General features: G+C 34.7%; 1 protein-coding gene across 1 annotated transcript; it reads right to left on the reverse strand.

The window, feature by feature from the left end:
* Positions 1-386: 386 nt before the first annotated feature.
* On the reverse strand, positions 387-1,783 carry LOC117688650 (uncharacterized). The gene has a single exon (XM_034466807.2). It carries the CDS (start codon positions 1,781-1,783, stop codon positions 680-682), a length of 1,104 nt encoding a protein of 367 aa, XP_034322698.2. The 3' UTR covers positions 387-679.
* Positions 1,784-22,993: the final 21,210 nt, after the last annotated feature.

Genomic DNA, 22,993 nt, shown 5'->3' on the forward strand with positions numbered 1-22,993 from the left:
TTGATTTGGCCATAACTAAAGAGCAATGTACTTGTTGCTTGTCATCTATAAGACGAAGATATGAGCACTGGCCATATCCAATTGTGCATGCATCTGAGAAATGGTGTAGTTCGGCCACTACGACATCTCCAAAGTTCTCAGGTTTCAGACATCTCTTGATTTCCAAGGAACCAAGCTTCTCGAGATCATCCCTCCAACATCTCCATCTTGGTTGCAAGTTCTCTGCTAGAGGGCTATCCCAATCTGTTCAGTTTCTACACATTTCCTGCAAGATTTGTTTCCCAACTATGACAAAAAGCGCAATGAATCCAAGTGTGTGGTATACGGAACATAACGTCGAAAGAACACCTCGTCTAGTAAGGGGACAGTCCTTTGGGGTAATCTTGAACTTGGATGCATCTGTCTGAATACACCATTGAATACCTAGAGTTCTCTCAATGGGAAGTTTGTCCTGATGTATGTCAATATCTCCTAGTCCCTTTGCCCTATCGTCAGCTGGAATGCTCTCCAAAACTTCCTTCGAGTTTGAAAGGAATTTGTGTAATCTCAAACCACTTCCACAGCATAACTCTTTGCTTCTCTCTATAAGGCTAATGGCTTCCTCTGGAGTAGCAACCGACTTCAGTCCGTCATCAACATAGAAGTCTCGTTTGATAAAGTTCGCAACATCAGATCCAAACTAAAGTTCTCCATCAGTGGCAGCTTGTCTCAGGCCAAAGTTGGCGCATCCTGGGGAGGACACTGCTCCAAACAGCTGTACAGTCATCCGGTAAGTAGTAGGATCCTTACTGAAATTGCCGTCAGCCCACCACAGGAATCGTAGATAATTTCTGTGCTCCACATTTACCTTGAACTGGTGAAACATCTGCTCAATATCGCAAACAAAGGCAACAGGCTCTTTGCGAAAACGACACAAAACTCCAACGAGCATATTCATCATATCAGGTCCTTGTAGCAGATGGTCATTTAATGACTGACCCATATACTTCGCACTGCAATCAAAGACTACACGCAGCTTTCCTGGTTTTTGCGGATGATACACACCATGGTGTGGAATGAACCATGCTTGTCCACTATCAACGTTGATTTCCTTTTCCGGTACTCTTTCTGCAAAACCCTTCAAAATCAATTCTCTCATGAAAGAAATGTAATGCTCGCAATACTGTGCATCCTTCGCAAATCGGTTCCGCAAATGTTGCAGTCGCTGTAATGCCATGTCTCTATTATTGCTCAGGTATGGCATAGCTTCTCGGAAAGGTAATGGCATTTCATAATGCCCATCCAGCTTATGAATCCCCTTTTCTATGGCATCCAGAAATTTTCTGTCTTCATAGGAAATGTGTTTAGAACTAGTTGAGTTCTCGCTAAAGTCCACTTCAAGCATCCTAACTACCTCTTCAGGGTTGATTACTTCCTTTATCTTGTTCCTTAAGGAAAATACAACATGGTCTGGTCTTGAAACTTCAGATCTGCAAAGTTCTGTAGGCACATCGCACGCAACAATACGATGACTAATTCCTATGGGGTCCTCATCCCATTCCGTTGAACAGTCATTCTCTACTATGCCTATTACACTCCACCCCAAGTCAGTGCGTTGACCATAAGGTCCGTCTACGGATGGAACGATAACGTCTCTAGGCGTCAAAGCCTTCACGCAGTTGTATCCAATAAGTAATCCAACCTCGCAATCAGTAAGAGGTAGAAGTTCATCTGCAATAACCTCCAAGTGAGGCCATCTTCTTGCAATTTCCGGTGTCGGAATATGAGATCTGTTGGCAGGCATGATCTCTTGTGTACGTTTCCGGTAATGGTATCCTATGTTCACTGTTGAAACCACGCACAAGTCCCCCAATCTTACAACTATCTACAGCCTTATTCTCTGCATACATGGTAGAAAGCATGAGCTTCATAGGTTTTCCTTCAAGTCCAAGGGCCTTTGAAGTCTTGTCCAGAATAAAGGTGGTATCCGACTGTGTGTCGAGTAGTGCATTATCAACCTCTCTCTATCTGGGTTCTCTTTATGTGAAACATACACTGGATGTATCATGGTACTTTAACTAGATGCTCCAGAGTGATTCAAGAATGTTGTTCCTGATGAACTCTTTTTTGACACTACTGTCTTAATATCCTCCACCATCTGGTGCTGTCCTCGTTGATATACGTCCCCATGTAGGGATGACGGGTGAAACTGGGAACAAGTTCTGCATCTTTTTCTCTGACGACACTTCCTTGTTAAATGACCCGCATGTAAACATCCAAAAACAAAGACCTTACTGTTTCACATACTGTTTCCTTCCTTCCAAACTCTTCGTTAAGAACTGTTTACAGTCATCTAGTTCATGATTTCCTTCACACAAAACTTCTTTTGTCACTCCTGTTCGCAACATTCACATTTGCAACCTGATCCTCATCAACATCTGTCAGGAAAGACCGTTTTCCATAGTCAGCTGTACCTCGCTGTCGTGCCTTGAAATCAGGTCGTGGTTTACTCGGCTCTGTATGGGAGAGTTCAGACTTCTTCACAGACTCTATGGAGGTTATAGGATCTGTTGCAATCTTAGCTTCTTTAACTATGAAGTCCATGAAGTTTTTAAATGGAGGAAATTCCATCCTCTCTTCTTTGTATTGAGTGGCAATTCTACGCCATATTGTTACTAGCCAGTCTGGTAGTTTGCTTAGTAATCGTCTGTTTTCTCTGTCGTCGTTGAGGATGTTTAAGCTCCCAATGCTCTGCATAGCTGTGTAGCACTGTTTGAGAAAGTCGCCGAATATCTGCAGCCCAACACCATCTCTTGGTCCTACCTTCGGCCATTTCTCCAGTTTGTCTCGGAATGCATTGGCAACAACAAACGCATTACCATATCTTTGTTCTAATAGTCCTTTCGCCTCATCGTATGCATCATCTGTCGACAGTAGAAAATAGTTTTCTACAACGTCTTTAACTGATCCACCCAGATACTTCTTTAAGTAATGAATCCTTTCTGATGCTGGAATCTGACATTGTTCTATGAGTGTCTGAAATGATGCCTTCCAGCTAGGGTACTTCAAAGGATCTCCTAGGAATATTGTAGGTTCAGGAGGAGGTAACCGACCTAGACTAACTTGCTTCGCTAGTGAATTAGCCAGATCTAATAAGCCTTGCTCCGTAGGTTTAAGACCACTACTAGGCGGTGTAGATTACTAAGTGACTGCAAGTCTACGTTGCTTAGCGGAACTCTTGATGCATTACTGGTGGCAACATTTTCCTGTTGTGTTTGTGGAGAAGTGAACGTAGGCAGCATGAGGTTCCTATGCAGAATTGGAGGTGCTTGAGACACTGGTTCTATCTTGGCCTTATCCTCTTCTGGCCTGACCTGAGCATCAATAAATCTTTTAACATGCTCCTTGGAGTCCAGCTCCGGGACGGAATGTTTTAAGTCACTGTATAAGAATGGTCCAGTATCCTCCAAAGTCTCAAGTGCTTCTAACTTAGCCTGGGCTATATCAAGCTCCTTCTTGACTCTGATCCTTTCAAGGTCTGCTTTGTGTTTTGCCTCCGCATCAATATACTTCAGTTTTGTCTTCAGGGCCTCTATGACTGTATCTATCGACTCTCTAGAACCCCGGGACGTATTGGAATGCCTCGATGACCTTGATGTACGACTGTTGTGTGATCTACTCGAAGCCCTGGAAACCGAGTCACACTCTAGTTTTCTTAAACTCATCAATGTATGATTATCTCCAGAAGTAATCTCTAATCTTCCCTGATACTGATCTAATAAGTCTCTGTACTTCACATCTTCTTCATTGGTAAGTGTTTGTTTCAGCCTATCATAAATTTCACTCAGAGTAGTCATAATGTTCATAAGAATGTCTCTTTCTCGTCTAATGTGCTTGGTATAACTCGAATCCGAGATAAGAATTTCAATGCAAGAGGCACACTTCCGCCATCTTGAAACATGAAGCTTAAAGTCTGAGCATATCTTATCGACCTGCCAATCTAAACCTTTCGGGGTCATCTTGCGCTCACCCGGCCTTAATGTGTTGATCTGGTTTGCTTGTTCAGAGTCCTTAGTAGCTCCTTTAGCAGTTTCTTCAGTATTTTCTTTGTCGTGATCTGTGTTCGCTTCGTTCCTTGTTTCGGGAGAAATAGATGAAAATGCATCTGTATAAGGCGTCCAGTCGTCCGACATATTTGTAACACAGAGAGTAAGACTGCACTTACAAACAATAGAATGCTAAATACCTGTAGCTATTATGCAATAAAGTGTTGCAATAAAATATCTGAACCTTCGCTTAACACATGAGGTAAATACATGTACATGTACACATGCATAAACACTGATTACAAAACATGTAAATTGTAAAACATGCAAAATAAACAGTTGTAATTAAGTGTCAATGCAGTTCAAATCTACAGAACAGTTCTGATGATTGTTCATATGCACAGATATTATAACTATAGTACTTAAGTTTAACCAGTTAATTGCACATCTAAACACAAAATGTAATGTTAAAAGTTGTCACCTTATAACGCAAACGTGCCGCCATACAATTTTTAACCAGTCAGTATCAACAATATAAATCGCAATGTTATCACTATAAATCGCAAATATTTCGTTCACAGTTACACATCATCAAAGAATCATCACATGTCGCAGTTACGTTCAAACACAACATCGGTAATGGCGTCTTCAGGCTTCCATAGGTCACACTCACCGTTTTACGATTCCTTGGAAGGAGATTCACTGTTACGGCAGAGATGTGCGGTTATGGATCGACCCCCCCCCCCCCCCCCGTAGATAAAACAAGGTTGACTTGGTTTTGACTGATGAAGTTTAATGTAGAACAAAAATACGGGTATTCCCGCCGCAGAGTCACAAACAGTACCAAACTTCACTTGAAACTGTAAACAATTACACAGAATTCAATATACTTGTATTGAAAATTAATATTAGTATAAGCAAATGATCTTTACACAAAATATAAATGTATTAACTTCCTTGTGCCTTATTTTCGTAATATATGAGGGTTTTCCTGACTTCGCTGCACCATGTGCATACCGCCAAATAACAGAATAACGTAACAAGATACAAAATTACCTCACTTGACAAAAGAGTTCTACCTATGGTAGCCTGTACGGGTGTAACAGTGAAGATGTGGCAACTGTGAACCAAAGTTTGCCCTCAAACACCTGTTCCTGCTTTAGCTATTCAATCAGGTACAAGTATTGGTGTTGAAAGTCAATCGTAGATAGCATTCATACATTGTTATCTAGCAATATCGTTATCTCAATGAAGTAAAAAAATATTAGTTAATCATACATTGACATTAGCTTATTGCTTGATAATAACTCTCTGACGGAATCTTCAGAGAAAATTTTTTAATGACAAAGTCAAGGGTGAGTTGGTCATAAGAGAGGTAGTTAGGCCCATCATAAAGATTAAATCGATCAGTAGATGGACAGATGCATTTCTAGTTTATGCAAGTATCTATGCTTCAGACCATCCAGAATCTTTTCAAGGTCTTCTAAAATATTTGCATGACATTAGACAAGGGCCATCAAGATGTGGTGAGGGAGATTTGGGGTGGAAGAAATATGATGAACAATTTAGACCTCGCTGCAGTATCGATTCCACTAAGGAATGGTCTAAAGTAGACTACGAGTTATGGTTGATGTTTACACCATCTCCACAATCTAAAGATACACTTAGCCAAAATAGCTCTGCATATAACAAGTGCTATAATTTCAATTTTAAGGGAATTCTTCAACAGACTTGAGATTAAGGTACAAAAAGGGATCTGAAATATAAATGAAATGTTAAATACACAGATAACATTATTTTACTCATACTTGCATTTTACTGCACATTACTTTACTCAATACATTTTCCTGTATTTACACTTATATTTGCACATTTTGCGGTACATAACTTTACTACTTCACTACATATACTTTACTTTACACAATCACTAGACTCGTACACGTACTTCACTTTCATATACTTGTGTACTACATTAATACATTTATTTGACGGCAACTACTACACGCCTTACTCTGAAATACAGACAACATATGTTTACATTAAAACAATACACATACTTTTACAAAGCAAATACTCATTATCACACATTACTTCAAAATACTTCCAAATTATTCACGGAAAATATAAAACAAGGTTATCTGGCCATTTCAGGAATAAATACGGCATTAAATCCGTTTCATTAAAATAAAAACAAACTTACCCAGAATAGTTGGACTCTGGTCAGTAATACTTATATGTTACATGAAGGATGAAATGAGGGAGCTGGTTGAAAACGTCCGCTCTCTACAATTGCTACGCCCAGACTGAATTCTTAAATGCACAGGATTACAACCCGCCTAGTCACTGGACATTTTCGGTTGGACGAACATTTACTAAACAGCGACAACGATCTGTCAGTATGGAGCGCACTTCTCACTAAAAGTATACAGTGTCTTGTTGTAAATTTTGCATTAACCGGTTGGTGGTTTATACAAAATTTAAAACATGACAACTTGTAAATTTTGTATTTACTGCCATCCGGTAAATTCAAAATTAACAATACGACAAAAGTTTCACAAGATATATTGCGATAACATTCTAATGACTTACACTTACAATGCGCTCGTTGTTAAACCGCAAAAAATGTATAAACTCTGGCCTTGCTACAGGTACATGTATATAAAATGGATCATTTAGATTCTATGACAACCTTATAAACTGGTACCTTAAGTATTGTGCACACACATAGACAGCAACCCCCCCCCCCCCCCCATAAAACAAGGGAGTAGTAACAATATATTGTTTCATAGGCTTTCAGTTTTGCGGTTGATCTCTGTTTGATGATATAATTCTGTTGTATTTACGTCTAACCCTGCGGTGTTTCTCTATTTATTTGCTGTTCATGATCAGTGAACGAAGTCCTAATTGGATAACGATTTGAGCAAATTTTCTCACCAAGTAAAACGCATTCCCCAGGAAAGGGGAGTTCTTTCCCGACAAAGTTAGAGAGGAGGACCTACTGCTTGGAATCATTTGGACCTGGAAATCCAAACCGAATATGCCGTATTTTACACAAATTGTCAATATGTACAACCTGTGCGTTAATAGCATGTAAATGTCTATAACCCGAATGATAAAGTTCTTAGGGTCTCTCTTTGGTCTGTATATTTTAAAGGATCTTCCATCTACTGCACCTATTGCAGATGACAATTTTGCCAAACAATTAACATCTGCCCCCATTTGTTTATGGTTTGCCAAGATACAAGTTGAAAACAATACACTTGAAATAACTCGATAAGATATGATAGTTCCTCTTTCACTGTTGTTATGCTAAATAAATGTTAAATAAAGATGATCGCATATGATATGTAGAGTAACATCTCAACCAAATTAAGAAGAGCAGTGCTCTGTTGTTTGACGTAGTCAGGTGATGTGCTGGGATTGCATCGCTTCGAAACTCAAACATATCACGAGCAATATCGACGAACGAATCGGGAATTTCGCCAGTTATTTCATAAAATGAATACATGGATGTACAGAATTAATGACAAACATCTCTTCCACTTCACTCCACTGGGAGTTAGTTCTAATGAAGAAAGTCGTTTGCCTTGCTACCTCCCGCTTTCAATAGAATTAAATATTTTAGTGTTGTAATTTTTATCTAAATTCAATTGTCTTTTAGTGTATGATTATGAACTTTGACATGAAAAACTTATTTATTTGCCATATTAAAAAAATACAGCATTTCAAGAACATTTATACAAAATACATGCAGAATTTTAGTGTCTTTAGGGTTCCATAGAGTTTATTGATAATTGCAAGTTGTAGTAAATGTTCACCCAACCGAAAATGTCCAGTAAAACCAGTTGAGTGAGCTTTAAACTATGGAAAGCAACTCTGACAATAAATTAGTAACAATATAAACGTAGCACAAAATGTATGGAAAGTAATTATGGACGTAAATTGTGACACAGGGGCTCATCAACATTACCAGTGTTTCCTTTTTAACCATGTGTTCAATGCCACAAATCGTCCTAGGGCACCACTGCAGGAACAACCACAGTTTAGACCCCCTGTGTCACAACAAACAAAAACCTCAGGATCACAAAGATATATGGGCCTTAGGAACTTCACCAATTACAACTAAAGAGTTGGATCAATATTTACAATCATACCTAGACAAATATGCTGCTTACTACTTAAAAATGGTTTTTCCAAAGGTTTTGACATAAATAATTATGGTCCAAGGGTTCATGTGTATTCAAAAAATCTCTTAAGTCTGCATTGGAACACCATGATCATTTGATGGATGAGATAAATAAAGAAATTAAGCTGGGCAGAATTATGGGTCCTTTTGACTAACTGCTTACATTGTATTTCCAACTTTCATATTTCGGCAGTTGGCATTGTTTCAAAATCGGATGGGGTTGGCGAATGATAACTCATATATCCTACCCTAGTGATCGCGGGATCAACGACTTTATAGATCCAGATTTATGTACAGTACAATATGCATCTTTTGATGGAGTAGTTGACATGATTACCAATTTGGGAATGGGTGCCTTGGTAGGAAAAATAGATGTTAAAAATGTATTTCGTTTAATTCCTATCTAACTAGAAGATTTTGATCCGTTAGGTTTTTCTGTAAATTGCTTATATTACATAGATAAATGTATTCCCATGGGATGTTCTATAAGATGCAAAATTTGGGAAACATTTGCAACTTTTCTACATTGGCTTACACAGTCTAAGTCTGGGCTTGAATACCTTAGAATATTATTTGGATGATTTCATTTGTGCAGGAAGGTGTTGAAGTCAATAATGTGCAATACTTATTTCTACTTTTAGTCACTTAGCTAAAGAAATAGGGGTACCACTAGCTCATGATAAAACTTCAGGCTCAACAACTAAGTTAATATTTCTAGATTTTGAAATAGATACATTGGAGATGATTATTAGGTCCCAGAAGCAAAGGTAGATAATCTCAGGGATCTGATTGAGAGCTTTTTATATAGAGAAAAGATTAGATTGCAAGAAATGCAATCGTTATTTGGAATGCTGATTTTTTTCTCAAAAACAATTAAATTTAGAAGAGCCTTTAATCTAAGAATGTATGATGCATTTAGTGGGGGTTTTTAGCCACACCATCATACAAAAAATGTATAAGATTATCAGTTGAAATTAAAAGTGACCTTAAAATGTGGCTTGTTTTCTTAAACTACTTCAATGAGGTTGCATAATTTCCTGATGCTGTATGGGAAGATTCTAACAGTTTGCAGTTATTTACAGATAGTGCAGGCTCAAGTCATTTAGGTTGTGGGGGTTTCTTTAGGGGGAGTTGGTTTTTTCTACAATGGCTTACTCATTGGAACAACCAAGATATTTTGAGGGACATGACTTTTGTTTATGGCTCAAACCTGTAGTATTAGCAATAGAGATATGGGGATTTAGGTTGCAACACAAAAAGGTTAAGTTCCATGTGGATAACCTTTCACTAGTAAGCGTCATCAATACCCAATCTTCAAAATCCAAAAGAGTGATGGAATTAGTAAGACATTTGGATTTTAGACTTATGATGAACAATGTTATATTTAGGGCAAAACACATAGTTAGCTTGGATAACAAAGTTGAAAATTCTTTATCTCGCAAACAGTGGTACCGCTTCAAGAGGTTAACACCAGAGGCCAACACCAGACCAGACCCAATTCCATTGGAATTAATCAACATGATTTACAGATTCAAATGAACAAATTGTTAGATGCTTCAATCTCCAGCAACACCTAGACATCTTATGAAACAAGGCTTAAATCATTCTTTAATTTCCAGAGAGAATTTGGGAATGAGATTGTATAGCCCCCGCCACTCAGGGACGTTGTTCCATTTGTTGCTTATTTGTCACTAAAGAAATTTTTTTACGCTAAGGCTAGGTCTTACTTATCATCCATTTGTTTTCAATGCAAAGTTCAAAATTTGGTTGATGAAACAGAAAACTTTCTTGTTCTAAAGTTTCTTGAAGGTATGAGAAGAATTGGTAGGTCTGCTGATGCAAGGTTACCTATAACCTTGTATTTACTTAAATAACTTGTCGAGACTTTACTAGTCATTTGTCATGATACCTTTGAGACAAAGTTGTTTCGAGCTGCATATCTATAAGCTTTCTTTGGTTTTCTCAGAATAGGGGAATTTGCGTTGTTTACTGGTGATGGTCTTTATTCAATATTGCAAGTGACACATGTACAATTTCAAGCTAATTACTCCAAGGTCTTAGTACTCATAAAAAGATCAAAAACTGATCAAGAAAGGAAGGGGTTTTCTGGTCATTGATAGAATTGAGGGAATTCTGTGTCCAGTAGCTAGTTTGATTGATTATCTTGCTGTTCGACCAAAAATTGAAGGCCCATTGTTCATTCATTTGGGAAAGAATCCTCTTACTAGGTACCAGTTCTCAGCCATTTTCGAATAAGCACTTCATGTTCTTGAAGTTAAGGGATATTATAGGGCCCATTCATTTCGTATAGGGGCAGTCACTTTAGCATTTGAGGCTGGTTGCACACAGGATCTTATAATGGAAGCAGACTGTTGGAAGAATTGAACAAAAACTCCTCCATACACAGAAGAGTTCCACACATTTCGAAGTAAAATAATAAGAAGCTAAAGTCTACTACAAATCTATTATGTGAATTTTTTTTTTTCAAATAAAAACATTTAAACCGAGTTAAAATAATGTTGTATGCTATGCTATGATATGCTATGGTATGATATGACGAACTTGATTCTATGAGAATGTTTGCTATTGTATTAGATTCCAATGCTATGCTATGAGATTTCAATGCTATTTTATGAGATTTCAATGCTATGCTTTTATGTATGTATTAAAAGACATGCTTGAACTGACTTAGGAACGTATACATGTTAGTTGTAATTTAAAAAAAAATAATCAGGTTCAATACTTAATCTTGCAGGAAAGTTGAAGTGTGGTGTATGGGCTCATCTATTATCAAGAATGCAATGATGGCATCAGTATGCAGACTGGGGGATAAAAACTAGGATTGGACAGATTGAACATGAATATTCTGTGGCAAGGATATTCAGGTTTGAAGATTTGGATCTGAAAAGAATGCTCTTTTTTTCTAACACAATATGAAAAATCACTAGACTACTTAATTCACTATGTGGTGAATGATATTGGGGCTATTGATCTGTATTCACTAATTGAGAAAATGAAAACCCACTTACAATTGATTGAAGTTCGATTTCCACAGTCCACATTTGTTTGGTCACAGATGCTTCCACGAAATAAATGGAGGTATTTTAATGATAACAAAGCAATAGAGAGATGCCATCTCAAGGCTAATAGGGTAGCTAAAATTGGGGGGTGTTGTTACATTAAGCACACCAATCTGTCCCAATTTCTGATGCCTGATGGCGTCCATCTCAACGAGTTAGGAAATAAGCTCTTCCTTAATAACAATCTAAATTTGTAATACTTCAAATATAGAGTAAAATTTAGTGCATTTAAATATTTTGCTAAAAACCAGACGGTAGAGTTTAGTAGTTTTAACATTAAAGGTAGAAAATGATATTACTTATCATTTATTACAATTTGAAAAAAAAACGCTATTTGAGTATATTTTAAATCTGCTTTGAAATGTGGAAAATGACAATTTCTTATATATTCCTATAGTAAATGTACCTGTATTTTGGAATGGTCCCTAAAGAGAACTAGATGGTCGATTTACTTGAACATTCGCAAATAAATTAGAGTTTGTTTAAATTACATGTGGTTAAAACATAAAGAATTTTGCTGATGTAGTTTTTCCGCAAAAAACCCAAATCGGCTTCCTTAATTTTTTTTGAGTTGGTGTATGTTTCAATTACATTGTTATAGAATATAAATACAAAGACACACTTTTTCTGTACATGTTAGATATGAAATAAACAAACTGCTGTAAAAGATCATCATATGTTTTCATATTCTTTGTAATAATTTGGTCTAAAGAGTATAATTTACTGTATTACTGTACATTATGCCAGAGATATACCGAAATGTATTTGCATTTGCTAGAACATTACCCCATTCTCTTGTGTTTGGTTGCGAACAGGAGATATTTCAAACAAAACATTATTTTTAAAAACCATATTTAAAAAATACTCTAAAGACATTATGGGTATTCTGTAGTGGCTTTATTTACTCTGATAAACAAAATGATCAATAAGACAATGTGCTAATTATTGGAAGCATTTGATACATGTATAACAATTGTTGATACCCAAATTTTAGTTCGGCAAAGTATTTATCAATAAACTGTTGGCGCTGGTAACATGAAAGGTGACTATGTGTTTTCTATATCCATGTTGATTAACTTAAAAAAATAAAACATAAATATCAAGGCTAATTAAGGACCATTTATACGATACTTAGATGCTTTTAGACTTTATGAAAAAAAATTGCATAAAGTTGTTTAATTTTGAGTGTTTGTCTTTTAATTTTCACGTAAAATTTCCCCCCGAGGAAAACTTAATGGATATCAAAGACTAAGTGGGTAATATATACAAATAATTCAGATAGTGTACCATAGCCTACATGAGTTAAAAAGATCCAAAGCAATTACGAATGTCATTATTCTACATAATATATATATCATCTTTGACAGAAATGACGCACGTTTTGTAAATTTATCATTAATTATTAATGTGTGAAAAAAACACTGCTTGCACATGCTATTAAGCAAAACCAAGAATGCTACTTTGAAGATATTTTCGGTTAGCAGTAAGTATAGAAGAGACAAATCTTTAATGAAAAATTGATGTTTATGAAACATGCGCTAGCGCGTGATGTTTCCTGAAAGAGGATACTGATTGACAATGAGCAGAAATGGGCAATTAAATGCCAGTTATTTATCCAGATATGTTACCATAGTCTAACACAATTTTAACACATAAATTTACAAATTATAAACTATCAGCAAGCATGCGAAAAAAAGATCAATTATATTTTCTGTATACCTCTCCTAAATGCTTATATAATATTGTTGATAAATGTCCTCCTTTACGAAGTACATGTACATGTAACAACAGTCTTTAAAACAATTTAATCTAGCACATTCCAGTTGCAAGACCATTTTATTTTAATAATTTTTTATTTCTACAATTAAGCTTTGGAAAAACCTACTTCAAAATAAACAAAAAAAGTTAGCATCGGTGTCAGAAGTTTAGAACAGTCTTGCATTTATTTATTGTTTCAAAAAAAGTAAAATATTGAACACGCAAAAATTATTACAGCGTTGCCAAATATTTCAAGGTATTTGGCATTGTCAATTGTGAAATAGCAGCAATAACTTAAATACTCACTGTAAATCCCATTACCTTTTGATTCACCTTTATACCAAAAGTAGAGGACTCTAAACACTATTTTTACATTGTCCATTAATTTAATTTTTCTGTACTGTTTTATCTCACCTGAGCTTAAAGCTTAAATGAGCTTTTTTCATCACTTTTGTCCAACGTCTGCCTTGCCGTCCGTGCGTCAACTTCTCTAGTTTGTTGGAATAAAGGGTCACTATCTCTTTCAAGAGAGGATAATGAAAAATAATTAATTACTTCTTAGCTGTTTAAAAAACTTGTTCTCAAAAACCATTAGGCCAGAAACCTAAAACTTGTGTTGAAGCATTCTCAGGTAGTGTTAATTCAATGTTTTTAATCATAATCCACAGGGGTAGGATTAAGCCAAAGTGGGGTTCAGGCTTTTAATTTTTTTTAAGGGTTTTTGTGTGATAAATAAGACAATTTAGTGAATATCTATCTTTATTTCACTTGAGTCTCTTTGGTATTTTTCTGACTCTTGTATACCTTTTATGAATTGATATTTGAAAATATCAAATAATAAAAGCGGAGGTAAAAGTCAGAATAGTGTCAGATTCGGATTTAATCTTCCAAAAAAGCTCAACATGCAAACATGTTACTCCCTGACAGGTCTATATATCGGCTATGGTACGCACGTAACCGTCAGAGTTGTAGGTCTCATGTTCTAAATACTGCTGGACTCCATCGTAGCTTTATCTGCTACTGTATATGTCTTTTACGGAAAAAAATCTTTACGAAGACATCAATTTATTTAATTTATGGACCCCAACATCATTTATCTGTTATGAACAATCGAATGCTAGTAGATAAAGACTGCCAATAGTTCAGTTATACAAATGAACAACCAAACTAACCACTAACAATCACAGGACAATTGCTATATATTTGCATGTGTTTGCTAGCATTTATTTTCCCTACAATCAGTAAACCTGTTCACGTCTATTTGTTGTTGTTTTTTTTTTATATCCAGAAGTCATCTGTTCAGAAGGAAAGTTTAATCTAAGCTGTTTCGTTATCTACGATATTATAAGGCGACGTTCATTGCTTTTTGTATCTAGTATTCTATTTAAATGATCGCATTGTAAAAACAATCTCATTTACTACTTTTTATAAACGAAGCAATATAAATTGTGTCATCTTTAGATGTATATGTAATGATGATTCGAAACCATAATAGTTAGATATTTCAAAAGACGATTTCTCACTTTAGTCCATTTTTTTTATGCATTTCACGACTCTGTTGCATTTCTTTTGGGCCAGTCTGTGTATTATCAGAGATGGTATCATTTATATTGGTGCGTTATATTTATAATGTAAAAGACAATCATTTCTACAAAATTATTAACGTTATTGACTAAAAGTTGAGGAGAATAATGAAACATTGAGAATTAATGATCTTTTTCCGTTATGACAACTGGACTAAGTACATGTTGTTTTGCCCTCGATGTTTCCCGGCCTGATGTTTAAAATCCCCTTATTATAAATAGTGTCTTTTTATAGGAAATCTCAAATCTGGGAAACTATATTTTCACAGTGATAGTAGTTAACCACAAGTAGATAACCTGACAATTTCAGCCCCAAATATTAATTTTCAATTTTTTATTGCAAATTGCGTTCTAGAGTTCAGTTCACTTTTGAATTGCGAATAACGAAATGCGAACTGAGCTCCAAAAACCGATTACAAGCTTTTGTTTATTGAAAAGGATTTTTTTGTTTCGAAAATAAAACAAATGCAAAAAGATTTTTCAAATATTCATTTTGTTTATTTTAAAAACTGCAATATTATTAAGTTATAAGTATATCTTATAATCATATAATTTATTTAAAGATGTCTTGCTTTTTATTTGTAGGTTTTTTTAAAGGGGGGGGGGGTGGGTGTTTTTTTTTTATTTTATTTTAGCATGACGTGTATATTTGTTTTAAAAGCACTAAGCATAGCTCAGCGCTTTGTTGTCATTAGACTTCTTCTTCCGGTGAATCGAATAACCATCCTTATGAGCAAAAATATACATCATTTAAACTTATTATAGAACCAGTTGCAGGGGCTAACGCACATAATTGCACGGGCTATTGTGAGTCTAAATGTACGGGCTATTGTGAATCTGATGTGCAGGGTTTATGTACATCATTGCAGAGGCAACTACGCAGTAATGAGGAAATACAGTGCGTATACAGAATCTGAAATGTAGAAAAATCAAATGACTCTTTGCAAGAAAATGTCGAAAACTATTATGAAATATTTCGTTTAAAAATCGTATATGTGACATATATATATATATCATTTTGTGAATTCGTATTTCTGTAATATTACTGTGAAGGATTCATTGAACAGCGAGAAAGATAGCTTTGGTTTAATTATTTATGTATTTAACACGTCGCACACAAGGTCCAGGTGTAGAATCAAGTGTAACAAAATCAAAGGCTTTTATATACCATGTCTCAGGCAAGTGTCCATTTACAAGTCGAGTTCAGCTTTAATTAACATTAACTTTAATGTAAATCATAATAAATATTTAAAAAGGAACGTAATTTCAAAAAGATTTTCATAATCAATAATAAACTGAATAAGTATGAATGTGAATGAGAAAAACTTCAACGCCATGTTAAACTGTCTGACCATTTGATTTTAATTAAACATATGCCAAAATTAAAATAAGTCTCATTTCTAGCAAAGCTTGCACAAAGTAAATTTCTTTAAGAACCAAGCTAGGTTAGCACTTTTCAATACTTTCTGTACTTTGATATTGATTTGTTTTCTTTTGGATCTCTTTAGATTTTATTGATTTATGACAAATCTTTATTTGCTTAAATGACTCTCTGTCTATATCTGGTATTGTTTTAAATTTCAAACGGCATTTATTAGCTTGAAAATGCTTCTGATATATGTTTTGAACATCATTCATGGTATAGTGACTCATCACGGATGTCTTCACCTAATCATTGATTGGTTGCTGGAACTTTACCTATACCCTTTTTGTCTTCCTATAACGATAAAAATATCTGCGTTTTCCATAGTCTATCGTTAATTGAGAAATGGGTTTGTAGAATTCATTTGACAAAAATGATTCCAACTTTCCCAGCAATTTTCGTTCTTTTGATAATAAAGGGTTCTAAGGCAGGACTTTACGACCTCTTTACACTAGAGTCACGATTATCTGGATTTGTCATAGAGAAAATTTCTCCGATTGGAATGGTCATGTGTGTAAAAGAATGCTCGAAAAGGGTTTCCTGTGCGTCACTTAATTTCAGCCGAAAACGCTTAGAGTGTGAGTTGTCACATAGTGACGTCTCAACAAACCCGTCTAACATGGCGTCTGATCCTGATTTTATCTACATTGGAAGGAACCAAATACCAGATGTAAATATTTTGTTAACAAACTTACTTTTAAAAAAGTACACTTTTATACAGAGCTTTTCCAAATTTACTTTTAAAGGGGCTGGATGGTTGTGGCCATTTTTAGACTGTATTGATCTCCTTTAAAAGACGAGCTCTATATAAAAATATAGAAAATACCCCAATTATAAAGGTTATTTAATATAGTGTTTTTCTTTACCAGAAAATAGTTTATGACTTAAAAATCCAAATCTTAAAATTTTAGGTAGATCTGATGGTTAATTTGTTGACCATCCAGCCTCCTTAAGATGTTCATATACATGTTTTATATTTTTAAAGTCTACATATGAGTAATGTTATTTTACTTCTTTTTCAGGACTATTTTGATTCAAAAACTGCGTCCTGTCCAGCAAAAAGAAGTTCCGTTAACACAGCTACTGGATCAAAATGCGTCAAATCAGGTTAGAATATTTTAGTGACAAAAATATTTTATCCTGTATTAATACGCTATTAAACTCAGTTATGCAATAATAATGATTCAATGTGTCTATCTAGTCAGTAATAGTGCCTTTCATTGAAAACGTTTTCAAATGAGTCCTGTTACAACGCACTTTGAAAAATGGATAAGGTCGATATTATCGCACTTAAAAAATTCTGAAGAGCAAAGTCGAAACTTGAGATTTTTTTAAGATGATACCTATTTTTATTAGTTTAGCTGGATGGGACATTTAAAAGAGTATTCTTTTTTTAAATAATATATATAGTAACTTCAAATGCAACAGATCAAGAGTTTGTTGAGATTTGTATAGTCAAAATATCCCATGAACTACGCCGATTATCTGTCAGATGTCCTACCAGTTATTTATATCTTTGTACGGTATATCATAATCATATTTATACTGTGTATCAAATACAGTGCTAGTATGATATGTTAAAAAGTGCAGCTTCTGCTACTTACTAGTATTTTAGAGTTGATATTTCTTATGTTAATATAATATAATAAATTATATGTGTTTGGATTGAAAACAAGATTACAAAATTACAAATTTTGCATTGAATCATGGGAAAAGCTAGTGATTACATTGGTCAGCTTGTTTTTATATCACTAAACTTGTTCATTCATGGAATATGATAGAATGCATGGGAAGGAAATATGAGGGTGTATTCTTCAAGTAATCAATTTGATTAAGATATTGGTAATTGGACTGTAACTTTGGTTGTCTCCTCCACGTTTCCAATATTGTAAGATATGTAGGAACTTTTTTATATACTAAAAACTGAAAAAGGAATCCTTATTATAAAAAGTATGAATATTGTTTTGTAACTGAACTATCAAGTGGAAAACAAAACGATAAACACCAGTTATTGCATTTCTTCCCAAAGCAAAGGACATTTTTTGACCACTCATAAAAAATTATGAAATGATAAAACATCCTTAATTATAAGTTATGAAATTCCATTATGACTGCATGACAGAAGTTCTTTACACATAAACACATCAATCACTTTTATTTTCTAAGATTGTCCTTCTGATCACCCTGACACCAATGTAACCACAGTGAAGGTAACTTCCACCAAGGTCGGGACCGTCCTAAATTACACGTGTAACTCGGACACTTCAATTATCTTGACCTCTACGTGCACAGGAAATGGATCTTGGACATCTTCTGCTTCTTTATGCTGGGGCATACCTGGTAAGATCTATTTAACTTACCATTACATCTTTCTTAAGTTTGATTTGGCAAATACTTTACCTGGTTTTCTGTTTGTAAGGTAGTTGAATAAGAAATTATATGTCTGTTTCATTTTTGAATATTAATTGAATAAACTTGACAAAAAGCGTGTGTTTATGCATAAAACTACACTTTTTAACCGTATAATTGTAACATGTTTATATTACAAGTATTACAGGAAAATTTAAGGTGAAAAAAACCAAATATTAGGCAACAACCAGAAATAAGTCGTGCGACTGACATTATAAGTCGTAATTACGATCAAGTATATAGTAATTCGTAGGACCTTCTGATGCAAAGCACGTAAATAAATTACGCAATTAATTCTAATTGCATAGACATTGCCAATAATACAGTTGTAACCTACTTGTAAAATACACATTGTGAACGGTCGGTCGACATTCTTGTAAGTTTTAAGTGTGAAAGAAATTATTTAAACCTTGTTTAAGACATTCGTAATTGGGTCATCTGCGAACTTGAAACATAGGCGTTAATCACTATTAAGATGACTCATCGATTTCTTTCAGGTTTTTAGCTATCTGAGACGAAGTCGTGGGAACTTATGCTATACCCTCGGCGCACGACGACCGCTAATTAATGATTCTGAATCAGGCCCTACATAAAATTTATTGCTGGTCCTAACTTCGCGAAACTTGCATGGATGTTGCATGGTGATCCTTTGTATTTGACATGCTTGGATATTGAATCTGAGCCTTATGTTTTTTGTGGAGGTAAAGGTCAGTGTGTCTTGAGCAGATGCCATTTGATGACTATATCTAAGTCATTTCTAGCCCTATATTCATTAAAGTTGCATGGATGGTACATCTAATATTATTTATTCGACAGGCTTTGAAGCTAAATCTAATATACATGTATGTTTCGAATGCTAGATGAAGTTAAGGTTTTGGAGCAGTTTAAAGGTTTTGGAGCATGATGCCCTTTAATGTGATCGTATCTAAGTTATTGTGATCGGCTTTGGTCTTGAGGCATATGGAAAACTATTTTACTATTTGCGCACGCATTGCGCCTTGCACTAGGTTTTGTACTATACATTGACAGCTTCATTAAAATCCTAAATAATATGTAAATTAAAAAAAAAAAACACAATATTTTAATGTGTTTGCCTTGATAGTAAAACATCTACACACTAACATGATAATAAAATCATGTTTTTCTTTGCATGCGTAAGAATATTAACCGGAAGTACAATTCGCCTTCTAATAAAGAGTAAAGTTTATTACGCCTTGCTATTTTGGAAATCGACAATGTCTATTGCATGTACCGTAATGCATTCGCATTACATTAAGAGAGCTGTCAAATGTACCTATCGTCAAAACACCTGCATGGATTATGCTGCTTATGATATTTATGCACTTATCACTTGACTACTGAATTTGAGCCATAGGTTTTGGATGTTTAAGGAGGTTTAGTTTTTTAAAAGCGGTTATATTGTTTGGAACAGGTGCCTTTTGGTGATTATATTTAATTTATTATCGCATTTATGATGAAATAATGACAATAACAAACTGTCAACTATCTCAAAAATCCATAAAACGAAATACCAATTCAAAGCAGAGCAAAACGGATAACTAAAGAAGATAGAGGTAGAATCAGGTGCCTAGGAGGAGTGAAAATCCTCTGCTGACAGGTCATACCCGCTGTGTATTTTTTGTCTTAATCGGGAAATAACGGGAAAGTCAGTCGACAATCAGGTGATTAATTATGGTCTAACAATTAGTATGATAAACGTCAGTCAGCATGCGACCCAGTGAAAGATTGTATTTGCTGACAAGGTCGTTGTATCGACCATAGAACTTACTAAAATAAAAACTTAGATTAAACGAGACTGTTGATAGTCCTGTTTTATCAACTTGTTTCTCAGTAGCTTGCCTCGCCTTATTTAGAAACTGTTCATACGAAGAGAATGCCCAACTTGGTTAATTGATTCATCTTGAGATACTTTTGCACTTGACAGGGATAAATGCTTATTTGAGCCAAAGATTTGGTATGTTGGTAGAGTTTGAAGTTTTTTGAGCAGATGGTTCCCTTTAATTTTATGTCCATATCTAAATTATTACGATTCTGTCTTTAACAAACGTGAATTGATGCTGTTCCTTGCTATCCTTATACAGTTGGCTGACTTTGATGCTGAATCAGAGCCAAATGTTTGATAATGATCCCAACTTATTCAAACTGCATGGTTGATTTAAATATATTTCGAAGTACAGAGCTAGCTTCAGACACTTATTTTGATAATCCAGATGCTTAGTGGTTTTGAGCGGTTTGAAAAATGTAAGATAATGTTTGTTTAACCAATACGACTTTCATGATTCATGAAACTATGAACCTAAAACAGAAAACTAATTTTAGATACAGAGCCTGGAACACTGTTCCGGATACTTATGTTATATAATTGTTCAGGTGTCTTTTTGAACCCTCTTAAGATGCAGTTTTATAAAAATCCGCATTTACCATATAATAGATCATTGCCTAAAGAGTATACAACCACTTTTGTTTTAGTGTGCCACACCTTAAACATGAGATATTTATCTTTAAAAATTAAAATCTAATAGGAATATAATAATTCCCATAGGAGATATAATTTTCTTACGGGAAATATAGAAAAATCGTGCTTGGTTTTCTATAAATCCTACAAAATTTTTATCTCCTATAGGAGAATTTTTAATAGGTAAATAAGACAGACAGGTAGTTTATCTATCGGAAATTAAGATTTCCTTTCGGATTTTAAAATATTACGGAAGTTTTGTTAAAGTATTATAAGAATTATAATTTCTATGCGAATTTCTTTAATTTCGATAAGAAATTCGAAATACCCTATAGACGATTTGTTTTTCCTATTAGAAACATAATTTTTCCAAAGAATTCTATTTCTCAAAGGTAAATATCTCACCTGACAAGTGAGAGGCATCTATATTAGGCCATTCCAAGTTTTTTCTTTGTTTAGCGTCCGCAGAAAGGTTTGGATTTGAGATGTAAAAATTAAAAAAAAAACACAATTGTTGTTCATAAAAAAATTAAATCACTTTTTCATATGTCAGGCTCAGGATCGCATTTTAAATCTGGATCAGAAACCAAATATAACAACATTCAAAATGGAAATCATATAGTAGGCATTTGTTATTTTTGTAGTATTGATACAAAATGAAGAAAATACTTCAACATATATAACAAATTTTATTTTGATGAACTTTTAAAGTTGTGGGGTTTTTTTTCTTCTAAGATTTGGGTTATTTCTGATAGAAAGATAGGTTTTTGAGTTTTGGGTGGACGCTAAACGAAGAAAAAACTTGCAATGGCCTTTGAAGTAGTTTTAAACTTTTTAATCAATGGTCTATCATTATATATTTCAATTTTTCGATAAAGTTACCTTAGACGTTTGCAAAAATACCATCTTGGCACTGGCTTAAATATTCGACTAAGTGTTCTGGTCTCTAGAGCTATTACTAAGGATCCTAAAAAATCTAATTATACTTCGCTCAAACTTTATTGATGTATGCGTTTAAAAATGTTTTCAGAGTGCACATAAGTTTGGACTAAGTCAACTCGATTTTAATTAGTTTGTAGCTCACCTCAACCGATGGTTTAAGTGAGCTTTTCTAATCAACTGTTGTCCGTCGTCCATCTGCCCGTCTGTAATTTTTTCACATTTTTGACTTCTCTAAAATCAATGGGCCAGATTTAACCAAACTTGGTAAAAAGCTTTCTTATATAAGGGCATTCTGAATCATTAAAATAAAGGACGCAGCCCGTTTAAAATGAGAGATAATTGCGAAACGGTGAAAATAGGGTACATGTCTTAAAAAGAACCTTCTCAAGAACCACAGAACCAAAAATGCTAATATTTACACCAAAGATTTAAATATAGTGAAGATTATTCATTGTTAAAATGTAAATTGTAAATCGTAACCCCCTGACAAAAACTGGGGCCTCAAGGGATGTTCAAAGAATACCATAGAAATATATAAGGAAAATGTTTTAAAATCTTCTATTCAAGAACTACAATGCTACAATATGTGAGATACTATGCTAGCATCCTCAAATAAAGTAGATTCTCAATTGCTAAACTCATCACCCCCGGACTAATACTGAGGCACGAGAGAGGTGTAAAGTTTGACACAGAAATAGATAGGGAGAATGTTTAAAAATGTGAGATTACTGTGCAAGCATCCTCAAACAATGTAGATTTAAATTTGTTAAAACCCTGAACCCCCCCCCCCCCATCATACTGATTCCCCAGGAGGGGTTCAAAGTCTAACATAGAAATATATATTGAACATGTTTAAAACTCTGCTTCTCAAGAACTACAATGCTATAACATTTGATCTGACAAGCATTCTCAAAAATGTAGAATCTTAATTGTTGAAACCATGACACCCAGACTAATAATGGGGCCCAAAGAGGGGTTCAAAGTTTAAGATAGAAATATATAGAGAAATGTTCAGAAATCCTATTCTCAAGAACTACAATGCTACAATAAGTATGTAAGCATTCTTAGAAAGGGTAGATTATAAATTGTTAAGATTGTGATCCTAGACTAA

The sequence above is a fragment of the Magallana gigas genome, chromosome 9 (assembly GCF_963853765.1).
Source record: "Magallana gigas chromosome 9, xbMagGiga1.1, whole genome shotgun sequence".
NCBI lineage: Eukaryota > Metazoa > Mollusca > Bivalvia > Ostreida > Ostreidae > Magallana > Magallana gigas.

Bases quoted from the DNA above. Each gene is read 5' to 3' on its own strand.
- LOC117688650 (XM_034466807.2), bottom strand. From the start codon at position 1,783: ATGCCTGCCAACAGATCTCATATTCCGACACCGGAAATTGCAAGAAGA.